This window comes from Dermochelys coriacea, chromosome 19 (genome assembly GCF_009764565.3).
Source record: "Dermochelys coriacea isolate rDerCor1 chromosome 19, rDerCor1.pri.v4, whole genome shotgun sequence".
Classification (NCBI taxonomy): domain Eukaryota; kingdom Metazoa; phylum Chordata; order Testudines; family Dermochelyidae; genus Dermochelys; species Dermochelys coriacea.
In genome coordinates, this window is record NC_050086.2 from 9,399,191 (window position 1) to 9,412,515 (window position 13,325).

The window sequence follows — 13,325 nt, forward strand, 5'->3', positions numbered from 1 at the left end:
AGGTCTGTGGCAGAGCAGCTATTTGGATTTACTGACTAGTGGCAAGTGTGGTGTAGATACCTAGACAGACCATCGACTATGTGGGAAGTGCAAATTAGCTTAGAGAAGCATGAGACAGTGAGGCTGAGGAACAAAAATAATCACCAAACTCTAAAAGGAATGCAGCACAGATGACCATGTTAACCAGCAGCAGGCTGTGTGTACAGCAGTGCTCCATGATCCTGGTTAATTTATAGCCTAAGAACTAGTGCCCAGCAAACAAATCATTAATTGCTATTTGCAGCTATCTTAGGTCCACTGATTTTATTTCCCAACCTGGATCTTTTGCTTTCTCTCCTCCTTCCGGTCCAGCCTTTTTCAGGTTCTCCCTCTCTCTCCCCCTTTACAATACTGACACTTCCTGCATGATCTTGAGCTGCTTCCTCTGGCTTTTGCCTCCCTCTCTGGATGGCAAATTGTGTCTCAGATCCTTCCAGCCTTCCCTGGGAGAAGACATCTGTTTTCATGTGTAACCCAGTGGGATTGTTGGAAGAGCCAGATTAATGCAGTGGGTAAAGAATTCCTATCCCTCTATCCCATTCGCGGAAATTGCTGCACTCTTGTAAGAGCCTCCTGTTGGTAGTTTTATGTGTTTATCAGAGGGGAAGAAATAATTTGCTTGGCAGGTACACAGTCCAGGAGCACAGTTTAAAAAGCACAGTTTGAAGGCAATTGCTTTGACATTTGCTGATCGGGAGTTGGAATAAAATAGATCATAACTCGTTCCAGGTGAGTGGCTTCCTGGGAGGTTCAGTGAATCACATCACTGCATGTTCACCATCTCCTAGCAGGGCACATGGGCACTGGTTGGTTTGTCTGCCACTCAGTGTGGCAGCAGCTGTGCCACCCTGGGCTGTGGTCCTGTCAGGTCTTACAAACGAAGTAGGATTGAGCCTGGTAAGTCCTTGAATGGGAGACCTCCAGAGAACATCTGGACAGTCCAGGAAGTTGTTGTGGTGATGCACAAGGTGGCACTCTGCCCACTGAGTCAGTGCTGAAGGAATGCTCCCGTATGGTGCAAGAAGGCTCAGTACAGGAGGGTGCCATCTTTTGGCCATTAAAAGCCAGTCCTGACTTCTTGTGGTCTCTCAAAATCCCTCTGCCCTTCTTGTAAGAATAGAGGTGTTAACTCCAGCGTCCTGTCCAGCTTTCAATGTATGTAACTATTTTCTGCCTACCTACATTTCCTTTGCATTTTCAAATGGAGGAAGTACACTTCCTCACACTTTCTTTCGTAACTTTTTGGGTAGTAAAAAGAAAAGGAGTACTTGTGGCACCTTAGAGACTAACAAATTTATTTGAGCATAAGCTTTCGTGAGCTACAGCTCACTTCATCGGATGTAAATGCTGTAAATGCATCCGATGAAGTGAGCTGTAGCTCACGAAAGCTTATGCTCAAATAAATTTGTTAGTCTCTAAGGTGCCACAAGTACTCCTTTTCTTTTGCGAATACAGACTAACATGGCTGCTACTCTGAAACCTTTTGGGTAGTGTTTCACTGCTATTAAACAGTTGCTGTGTTTTACCCAGAAACCATTTCAGTGGTAGCAAAGTGATCCCTATAGCTCACTTGAGCTACCTCCTAGGGAGTTGTGCGGCTTCATGTATAAAGCTCTTTGAGATCCTAGATGAAAGATGCTATAAAAAGGCAAAGTGTTATTAAACTGTGAATAAGGATTGAAGAGTTTTGTGAACGTGCCTAGAATTATTCCAAGGCACTCTCACTGGCCCTCTGTCCGCATGGTTGCTATAAGGCTTCACTTGTACCTTCCAGTTACTATCTGATGATGATCTTTTCAGAATGGAGAAGCGTCCTTGTTCGAAGTGAACATTCGTTATGTTGGAGGGCTCTTGACGACGTACTACCTAACCGGTGAAGAGGTTTGTTTCTACACATCCTGCGTATCTCTCACGGTCTCAAATAATGAATGTGCAGGTGTATTGCTGGATAGGGCTGCTCCCAGCAGTGCTCAACTGAACATAAAATAATCCCTCTGTAACAAGAGGCTAAACCTTTTTTTATGAATATTGAACTCCCACTAACAGTCTTTTTAATTAAGCCTCGCACAATTACCTTATGCTTGCCATGCCTGGCTCATCTATAAAGATCTTTTCTCCAACGGACAATTTTAGCAAGATCGTTTTTCAGGTTGGTGCATTGGTCCCCAGTGAAATGGATTTGCAGTGATCTTTGCCTTTCCCTCAGTCCTTGTTACTTTGTGGCCTAAATATAGGCAATAGCTCAAGCTTTGGGGTCACTCCAAATAGCCCCGCAGGCTAAGTGTTAGCTTATTGGTGGCAGCTATTTGTGAAAACCCCAAATTAGTGTTATATTTTTTGTGTAGCAAAAGTTTGCACTGATAAAACAGGGGGCCAGGTTGTGGCTAACACCATCCATGTGCAAGGAGTCTTTCTTTAGTGTGCAAATGTCATGGACTGGTGAGTGTGTGTTACAAGCCCCCCTCTGTGCCAGTACGCAGTGGATATGAGTCTGTTACAACCCCCCAGCTACCGGGCCATGGCTCTTTAACTCAGACTGTCAAAACTCACACTTTTAGCTTTGAGGTTCCCGATTCAATCCCCATGTGTGAACCCAGAGGGCTGGCCATACATGGAGATTCATCTGGGATTTGAGCCATCAGCTTCCTTTAAGAAGAGGTAGTGACTGATGTGACAACCACCCCCATGGCCAACACACTGGGGATCGAGCCAGATATCTGTCTGAATTGCAGCTTGAGCTGAAGAGCTGTGGCTTCGTAGGTCAGGATGGTAACAACTCCTATCCTATGTGGATCAGCACAGAGGGGGATTTGTAACACACGCTCACCACAGGGTTACACAAGGACTGATCCAAGCAAGTATGTTTGGTAGAACTGCCCCAACCCCTGGTTTCCCCACTCAGCCAGCAGAGTTGAGCTGACTTCTGGGGAAAGGCACCCCTTTCCGAGAGTGGTGGAGCAGCGTTCCAACGAGCACTAGGCCCGCAATGAATTCTGGCTAAATCAGAAGGTTCCCACTGAAAACACGGCTCTCTTTTTCTCCCACCTGTACCTCCCAAACGTAGGCCATATCTTAACACATAACCTGTCTCATAATATAGCTGTGCTGGAATTTAAAAACCAGATGTGTGGAGATCAAGAGATTACTCCTCTACCCTGAATATCTTAGGCAAACAGAAGGCCTGATCCCACTGATCTCAATGGGAGTTCTGCTAGCATACAGCTGCAGGATTGGGCCTTAAGCAACAAGTAAATAACCTTTTCAAGCAACTCCCATATTGCTACAGGCCGGCAGCTTCTGCTGGAGGGAGCTGCCCATGATAGAAGGAAATGACTGGTCCTTGTATTGTGATGCCATCGATTTGTGGAGACCTGGGAGAAGCTCCATAATTAAGGCTGCATTTTGGATGAGTTACAGGAATTTGTTCCTCCTGGGATTTCCCTGCTGGGAAAGCTCTCAAAGATCTAGTGCCTTGTGCTGCAGCCCCTCATGCTCACAGCTTCCATTGACTTCAACTTGACAGAGAAGGAAGAGAGGCCATGAAACCGTAAAGCTTGGGCAGCAGGCTAGAGAGTGAGCTCATCAGACAGGTCAGTGTCTGTCCTGTGTCAGTTCAGTGCCTCCCCCCTCAATAATCTAGTCACTTCCTCATGGTTTTCCCTTCTGAACCAGATCCCTATACCTTCCTCTACTGTGACAAAGGCCTCAAAGCCCATGGGCAAGTTCGGATTTCCTCCATGCTGTATTTCTCAGAGCAATAATGTCCTGCTTTCTTAGAACTGTTGTGACAGCTTGGACTGAACTAGGGAGGTAAAATGCTTGTGCTTGATCTCTTGTCACTTACAGGCTTCTCTTGCTCAAGACAAATCTCTTGAGCACAGATTATTGCTTCTATCAGTTTGTCCCAAAATAATTGTGTCTGGCGGCTTTGTGCGACCAGCCCCCATAAGCTATCATTTGATTAGAAAGCCCATAACTCAGAAATTAGGAATGGAAAGGGTGATAACTTAGCCATGATGAGGCCAGGGATCCTCTCTGGAAATCAGTTGCACTTAAAGGAGTGTCTGTGTGTGTGTGTGTGTGTGTGTGTGTGTGTGTGTGTGTGTGTGTGTGTGTGTGTGTGTGTGTGTGTGTGTGTGTGTGTGTGTGTATGTGTGTATAAAATATGTGTTCTTGAAATTAGAAGTCATGTGAGCTATCAGCAACTTGCTTTGTAAACCATAGCATGCTTCATCCTTAGAAATCTACTTTAATTTTGATGTCTTCACTTCTGTTTTCTCCCACTGTCCTACAACAAGTTCTTAAAAGGAGACCCTTTGTCTCCAAAGGCATGCTTTGCAGGATCAACTCAAATCAGCCCAGAAAGGGCATGTTTTTCGTAACAGTACTCTGAGCAAAGCTACCAGCCTGCTGCCCATCATTGGTGTTAGAGCAGCCAGCAGCATTAGAAGTGGAGACTTTTGACCCAAGAAATTGGTCTTTGCTCAGTAGGTTAAAGGAGCAGTTCCAGTAGCTTAGGGACTGGAGATCTGTGCCAAAGCAAGAAACAGATGCATAATCCAGTTTATCTACTATTCCCCCAGCTAATGCAGAACTTGACTTCAAGTTCCCAGGCAAAGTACTTAGAAGGTTTCAGAAATTCAAGAGAACAGCTGGATGTAGCAATGGGCGGCTGTACATATACAGACACTAAGATCTCTAAGCAATGGGAAGCATACAGCTTTGAGAGTGGTTAGAGTTGTGCAGAACTAGGACAATGAAACCCCACGCCCAAGCTGAGCTCACTTAATGATCCTGGGATGATCTCTGGTTTCACGAGGAAGCCATGGAAAACATGGTGGGTTTGTCCCGTAATAGGGAAAAACTTGGCAGTTTTGGCCGTTTAACTTTGAATTTCTGGGTTCAAAGTAAAACTCACAAGGAATGTGTCCATAAGAACCAAAACCAAAGGAAAAGGGTTCACACAAACCCCAGTGCCCTGAAACTGCCGAATGTCCTAATGCCAGTTATATTCCAACTGGGAACTTTCAAACTCATTAACCCAGGACTCTGAGTCAGAAGTTAACAGAACTGATCCTGTAACTTGATTAGAAAGGGAGATCTCCTCTACTGTAATGTGAGCCAATGCTGCAAAGCTCACAGACAGATCCAAAGTCTGAGGCCCGTTTGGATCCAGGATTTTAGACTGGTCTGTTGTGGATCTCCAGGGGCCATATATAAATTCTGGTTCAGATCAAAACTTCCTCATGGGGTTTGGTTCAGGCCCATCCCAATATGTAGGCCTAGGGCTACCCCACTGTTTGGAAATGAAAGCCCTGTAATGTCCCATTATTCTTACCCACTTTATAACTGTGTTTGTCTGGGTGTGTATGGAAAAGTGAAGTTTAAGAAAACCAGCATGACTGATACTAGCAAGCAATACAATGTATATTTTAACTTTCTTTTACTCTTTTTGTCTAACAGGTATTCAAGAACAAAGCTCTAGAACTTGGAGAGAAACTTCTACCAGCCTTTAACACACCCACTGGTATCCCACGAGGTGTCATAAATCTGGGCAGGCAAGACACACCTCATTATTTTCTCATCATTAGCAGTGGGTCTTATTGGGGAGGAGGGATAGCTCAGTGGTTTGAGCATTGACCTGCTAAACACAGGGTTGTGAGTTCAATCTTTGAGGGGGCCATTTAGGGATCGGGGGGGCGGAATTTGGATGATTTAGTTGGGGATTGGTCCTGCTTTGAGCAGGGGGTTGGACTAGATGACTTCCTGAGGTCCCTTCCAACCCTGAGATTCTATGGTTTATGTACTGACACTTGTAAAGGAGTAACAACTGTTCCTGAGGGGTATTTTGCCTCTAAGAACATAAGAGCTGCTATACTGGGTCAGACCATGGTCCATTTTGCCCAGCATCCTGTCTCAGCAGTGGGGCCAGAGCTTCAGGAGAAGTGTACAGAGCAGGGAGATTATGGAGTGATCCATCCTTTTCTTCCACACCCAGCTTCTAGTAATTAGAGATTTAGGGTTGCCCTGAGCACAGGATAGTGTCCCAGACCATCTTGGCTAATGCCGTTGATGGACCTATTCTCCATGAATTTATTCATTTTGTTTAACCCGGTTATTCTTTTAGCGTTTTTCTGTAGCATCTCCCTTCCTGACTCTTGGAGGATATTCGTTTTGGCAACTCAAACTCCAGGCGGCATCTTGGCTGTAATCAAGGGTGACTCATTAAATCCAGCTGTGGTTTATTCATTTTTTACCTGTCCACATTTTCTTCCTTCACTTCCTGGCAGAGCCGCCCCATTGGAACAGGATGTTCCCACTCACATTTGCCTTTGAATTTTATTGGTGGGCCCTGCATTTAGAACTCTGCTTGCTCTGCACGTTTTTGCAGCACGCCAGGCTAGATGCATGAGGCTACTTTTTTGGATCTGTGCAGTTCCATGCATGGAAGCTGAGAAATAGACTTTGTGGCAAATGTCAGTTTTGTATCCAAATGTGTATGAATAGCCACAGCCCATGGAGTTTTCTGCCTGCCTAGACTCCACAACATTCACTTAAGCGTCATCTACACTTGAACTGCTTTGGTGGAGAAACTCACCACAGTGACAGGAGGGGTTCTCCCATGGCTTTAGCTAATCTACCTCCCCGAGGGACAGTAGCTAGGTTCTTCTTCCATTGAACTAGCACTGTCTACATTGGGGTAGGTTGGCATAGCCCATCTCTTGTTGGGGGGTGGATTTTTCACACTCCTGAGAGACATAGCTGTGCCAATGCAAGTTTTCAGTGTAGACCAGACCTTAGTGCTACAACACTGCCTCTGAGGTATGTGACATAAAGCGGGGTGCTGAGGCAGATAGGTTAAATAACTTGCCCAAAGAGACAGGAGTAGAAACCAGGAGTATTCATTCCCCATCCCCAGTTCTAACTACTACACAACACTTCCTGCCCATCAGGACTCGTTGGCTCATTTTGATGCCAACTAGCTAAAGTCCCTGGGATTTTAAAACCTGCACACAGGCTACAGCACAGAGACAAGGAAACATGAGTTAATAAAACCCTTTCGTCCTCCCTGCCACAGCACTCAGAGCAGCAGCTGGGGACATTTTACCCCACATCTGCCATTGGGTTCCTTTCCCTGTAAAGTGGGAGATTTCATTGAACATGTAACCCGGGGTGATCCATTGCTCAAATGTCACTGTCGCCCTCTGCTTAACGCTACGTGCAATGAAAACTTTGAACGTCTCCACCACCTTAATTATATCCTTCCAGGAATGACATTCTGCTTCGTAGCTGGATGATAAAGTCTCAGGTGGTGCCTCTTCCTCAATACAAGCACAAGCACTGGCTAATCTTTTGCAGAAATGCCATATCTCACGCTACCCTTTGCAAAAACAATCAAGTTGACAGAGTGAATCTGCCCAGATGTCCTGAAATATCTTGCTGATGATCTTGGCTAATATGAAAGAAAATCAAAATAGCCGGAGGCTTCCTAAAACCAAGAGTCTGCATTACTGGCTAGAGCTCTGAGAAGAGCATTGAAACGGATTGAGGGCCACCAGTAACAATGTAGGAGCAAAGATGAAAAGAGCTAAATGTGTGTAGGTTCGCTATGTTTGGAACGTAACGAACAGCCTGCATCTGAAGGGTGAAAGCTTCCCAGAATGAGAGGAGTTGTTCGGTGGGATACAGTACATGGAGGTGTACGTAGGAGCAATGGAATGACCTTGAAAGAGGAGCTGTTTAGTCTGAATATCGGGACAGACTTCAAACCAGTCAGATGCCAAAACCAACAGAAGGTTTTTCCCTAACTAAAGCCCAGTCTCTCAACCCTTTTATTTCTACTTTTGCAACCAGGATCTGCTAACTCACAGAAACCCAACAGTGTCCAGGCCATATGAAGTTTCACAAACCCTGTCTTGGAATGTTCTTTACTGAAGTTTTGAGCAAACCAAACATAACACCTTGCACAAGGCCAGCTCTGTGTAGAAGTTCTAATGAAGTGAAGAGAAATCAGGCTGCTTCTATTCCCAGGGCCTTATCTCCTCCACACACTTCAGCGTCACCTCCTGCCCTTGCACTCTCAAATCCTGCAAGGTGCCTGCCCGTCCCTTGTGCCATCGAATGCTCTGTCTTGTCATGTCTTGAAAAATCCGTCCCTCCACCCACTAGCCTCTCTAAACTACCATCTCGTCGCCCTTGGCCCATTTGGCTCCAAGGTCCTTGAGCATGCTGTTTATTCCAGCTGCCTACATTTCCTTTCCTCCTGCACCCTCTTTGATCTAATGCAGTCTGCCTTCACACTATGGTCCAAAGTCACTAATAGCCTTCTCCTTTCTCAGACCAAGGGGTGGTGGTTCTTCTTGATAACTCTGCTTTTGACACAGTTGATCACCACTTCTTTAGCTTTTTGTCCTTTCTTTGCCTTCATAACTCTGCTCTCCTTATTCTCCTCCCACCTTGCTGGCTACTCCTCCAGCGTCTCCTTTGAGTGCTGATCACTCTTCTCTTGTCTGTTGAGAACCTTCAGGTTCTGTGCTCATTACCCCCCGCCTTCTAGCGCCATTTCTCTCTTAGAGATCTCATCCACTTCCACGGGTTTCTCTACATAGACCATTCCCATAACTTGCTCTCTAGCACCAACCTCTCCCTTTCCCCCTCTGATGTCTCCTCCTGGATGTTCCTCCACAATCTCAAACTGACTCTTTCTGATACTGAACTTCCAGGTCCCTCTCCTACGCTCCCCCTTCTCTATTATTAACAACTTCCACCATCTTTCCCATGTCCTAGGTTTGTCACCTCAGTGCAGTCTTCAGTTCTTCTCTTTTCTTTCCCCTCATGATCAGACCCTTCCTAAATCCTGCAACTCCTACCTCTTTAAAAGCACCAAAATCCATTCTTTCATCACTATTCCCACCACTGAAACCCAGGCCCATGCCTTGATCGTCTTGTTTACTGGAATATTCTCCTTTCTGGCCCTCCATCCTTCCTTTCTCCCCCCTCAAGTAGGTCCCCACACTCCCTCCAGTCCCCTTTCCTTGTTGATCCCTTGGTCTCTTTTTTTTTTTTTTTTGCACTCCAGGCTTCCTGCTTTGTCTTCTGCTGCCTTCTGGGCTTTTCCTGTTCCTGCCTGCCAGACCCCAATCCCCCCTTCACATCTCTTCTCAAACCCACTGCTTCCAAAACCCCATCCTTCTCTCTAAGCAATAATCTCTCTGAGTGATTAGCCTTGACTTGTGTGTTTTGTTTCTTTCCTACTTTGGCACTTCGGGGCAAGGGATTTGTCTTAGTCTCTGTTAGCAAATCTCTGTGGAGATGCCCAGTCCGATGCTAAAAGACTTTTGATCATTATTAAATACCAGCATGTATTTTTGGAATAAGGTTACTATTAGAGCTGCACATCTTCCCTTACCTTAAAGGCTAGTGTCATCGTCAAGACAGTCTTTGGAAGGAATGTTTTTCAGCTGTTAGGAGAGAAGCTAGCAAGGAAGACCAAGTCCATTTGAGCTCTACTGCTAGAACATGCTTTCTGTAGAGGGCCACTTCCTGCTTGTCTTCAATCCAGAGGGCTGGTGAAGGTGGAGTCTGATTCTATATGATGGTGCTTCTTCGTCTGATTAACAAACCTCTCTCTAAGTCCTACTTTGAGTCCTTGGTGGACCAACCCTTAGCAGCCTTTCGGCCAACGGTCTACTCAAAGCATTTGGGAAGGAGATTTTCAAGGCTATTTCTTTCAACTCCTGACAGCTTGGAGTACTTCTGTCATAACCAGCACAGTCTTTAGCCTTGTCCAGTTGATTCAGAACATATCTAGTTTGAAGCAGCTGTCCCAGTTCAGGTCCACTGCACCTGTATTTCTCTTCCTGGTCCACCAAAGATGACACCCACTCTCAACCTTTCCCAGCTGTCACCTGTCTTAGGTGAGACATGCATCTCACTCCCTACTGACCAGGGTATTTCCAGGCTGCACAACGCCCTGTTATTTCCCCAGTAAACCCGACAGCCAAAATGTCCAGCAGCTGAACTTTACTTTCTCTTCCAAGCCTATGAACAGTGTAATTGCCCACAGTTGTAAGGTACTACGCAGCTTTTCCTAAGCAAGCACATTTATTCTTAAGGTGAAAAGCATTCCAGAGAAAACATATTAAAACAATAAAAGAATCTAAACACATGCTAATAAGCTGACCAGAGATCATTTCCATCTCCAACGAGGACTCTGGTTGGAGTCAATCATTCAGCCACACACAGAGAAGTTCTTGTGGTGACTAGTTCATAACACCTCTTGCTCAGAACAAGAACCCCTTTGAACAAGTTGGCCTGTCTTTTATATAGCGGGGGTCTTTGCTCTTGAGATTCCTGGAGCAGCTGATCAGCAGACAATAGACCTTTCCCCAGGGCATAGCTTCAAAAGGCTGTGGTGCTGTGTAACTGGAGATGGGAGGCTACATTTCCGTTCACCTTCTCCAAGAGATTTCCTAGGAAACCCACTTAACCACTTAATCATTCTTGTCAGGCCATTGTTTAAAAGAGTCCTTTGAAGGTCATAGCACATCCCAGGCTTACACTAGCTATCTCCCCCCTCGAGACATTACCCACAATCCCAAAATAATACATAAATATCTGCATTTTGAATACAATGAACATCTAAGGAACTTAAACTTCATTCAGGAAGGTTTGTGCAGGAAGTTGCCCTATCTGTCACAGCGGCTTATTAGGTGATTTCTGTTTGTGAGATCGTATTTTCCAATTCTTTCAATGCAGCAGATAAAGAAAATATGATGATTAGGGTCCTAGTGGGCAGATACAGGAAACACCCATGAGATCGTTTAATAGTGCATCTGTTCAACGGCAGGATATAGTCTTGTATGGTAGATATAGCCAATATTAAACTAATACTGCATTTAACCTCATTCAAAATGAGCTGGCATTTACTGTATAACATGCGCTTCTTCCAAATATGGACAGTGGGATTCCTGCTGCTGAAATACAATCACTTCTGGGACAGCTGTTCTAACTGCACCCAACAAAGTTTGCAGCCAGCTTTGGACAGAAAGAGAAGAATACTCTTATCAGTTTAAATTACCAGGGGAATATGCTGTCTACTGAAAGGTTTGCTGCTTTTCTCTGGCAGCATAAGGAATAATTCTGCACCTAAAAATGTTTTCTACATTTTTCAGACAAGAGTAACATTTTTCTGGTGAAAAGTCATTATTTTTAGCCTTTGATCAATAGCAGAAATCCTTATCTTCTGATACAGAAGCCTTCTGGCATCTAGTGGTTTCCCCCAGTTTCAGCGATGGTTCTGGCTGCTGTAAAAAGGGAAGACGCGTGTTTGGAAATAGGCAATATTGTCAATATCTACCGAGGATCATGGTACTCGAGGGATCAAGCCTGTGTCACTGCTGGAAAGAGAACCGCTGAGCTTCCCTGCAGAGGCTATTTTGGGATCCGTCCCTCAAGATATAGGTCACTTTTTTTGTCTGTGTAGATTTGGGAGAGACAGAATCACTGCTGAGAGCTGTAATTTATAGCAGTGGGCTGGGGCAGGGAAAGGGTCAAGGGAAAAAGCAAGCCCAAGTAAAGAGTGAATGAGAATACTCGTGATCAGAGAGCTCCCCCCTTGGCAATCCATTTCCACCCAGTGTGAGGCCTTATCACCACAGGACCCCCACGTGTATGCACTGCTGTTCACCGTTAGAACATGCTCCCCATTTACTCACACTGTGCTGATGCAATAACGAGATGGGGATTTTTTTCCTTTCTGCCTGGAGTTGGCAGAACTGGAGATTAGCATACAGAATAGTGGCTTGTGGGAGGAGGGAGAGGGGAAGGGTCTGGTGAGTGTAGATCCAAACAAATGTATACCAGTTAGCTTTATACAGTGTCTGCTAGCTTTCCTTAGGTGTATCTGGCCCTTCCAGTCTTTGCAAGATCTGTAAAATGAGACCCAGGAAGTCAGGGTGTCTCAGAGTAGAACATTGGGCTGCCTGGATATTAGATCTGGCCCAATACCTGTGGGTGTTTTCCCTTCTCAAGTGTTGTGCAGCCTGTGTGCTGATTCGGTTGCTGCTCCACCCACCCACCCCTCCTGTGGTGTTGAATGTAGAGGCGTACAAAGCATTTGAGGCTCCTTTTGGGGCAAGGCGCTGTATAACTGTCAGATTAGAGGTAGTGCTGCACCTCAAAACTAGGCTTTCAAGCCTCCCACACTTCCAGAAATCCGGGGCTTTGGCTTAGCCCATCGTAGGGATGAGCCAGCTGGGAAACTTGGGTTCAGATTCGGTACTCCCTCTGTGCCCTCCCGCCAATGCAGCACTTGGGTGAGTTTGCACCGCGGGGCTGGATCAAGCCCATCTCTATGTAGGAGACTGTGATTATTTGAGATTGCCTTGTCCGGTGGACCTGCTCAGTCGGCTTATTTGCTTTGGGCCAAACTACCCCTATAAAGCTAAGAACTCTTCGGTGCCACTAATTGTTCGACGCACAGGCTCCCTACAAACCTGCGAATGCCGTGTAGCCATATTGGTTAAAAGCAAAACTCTCCACACCCTGGGCCTTTAGTAGGGGTTCCACACCGCAGAGCAAATGCAGGATCTGCCTGGGGGATACAGAGGGAGAGCTTTGCCCCAGGCTTGTAGAGAAACGGGCTGTGTTTGCTGGGTAATGAAGGCTCCCTATTTTGTCCTCGCAGTGGCATGAGCTGGAGTTGGGGGTGGGCCTCTGCAGGAAGCAGTATCTTAGCGGAATTTGGCACCCTGCATTTAGAATTCCTGCACCTCACGGAGCTCTCTGGAAACCCAGTGTTTACTGAAAAGGCAAGTACTTAACTACTCATTCTTTACTGAAATGATTCTTATGTACCCATTGCCCTGGCTTCTGGGCTTATGACATAAAGTACCATGTTGCATGCAGCTGCCCAGAGCAGACAGTGCAACTAGCCATCCTTGCTCTACCACCCCAGCTCACCATAAGAGACACCTTTCTGATGACGATCCAGAGACAGACATGGGACCATAAATAGGTGCCTTGCGGGCTGGCGGGGGATCACTAATGGGATCTGGCAGACAGCTGGAGGGAGTAAGTTCGGCAGCCAGGGACTCTCCACTGCAAATGCCTTGTCTCCAGCCTGTCAGCACAGACACTTCAGCTGATCCCAGCCTCCAGTGGCAGAACTCCTGACTCAATATGCACTGTGCTGACTGTCCCACTGTAGGATCTGTATGTCTTTACAGCAAGTGTGAGAGCATTTACTGAACAACTCACGTATGCACCATGCCGGTGAGTCTAAC

General features: G+C 45.9%; 1 protein-coding gene across 3 annotated transcripts in view; it reads left to right on the forward strand.

Moving 5' to 3' along the window:
- The window catches only part of MAN1C1 (mannosidase alpha class 1C member 1), a 90,174-nt gene that overhangs the window by 63,085 nt on the left and 13,764 nt on the right, over positions 1-13,325 (forward strand). For all 3 annotated transcript variants that reach the window (XM_038377423.2, XM_043506061.1, XM_038377422.2), the window contains exons 4-6: positions 1,840-1,920; positions 5,503-5,597; positions 12,728-12,851. In XM_038377423.2, coding sequence (XP_038233351.1) covers positions 1,840-1,920; positions 5,503-5,597; positions 12,728-12,851 — 300 coding nt within the window. The remainder of the gene's footprint in view (positions 1-1,839; positions 1,921-5,502; positions 5,598-12,727; positions 12,852-13,325) is intronic.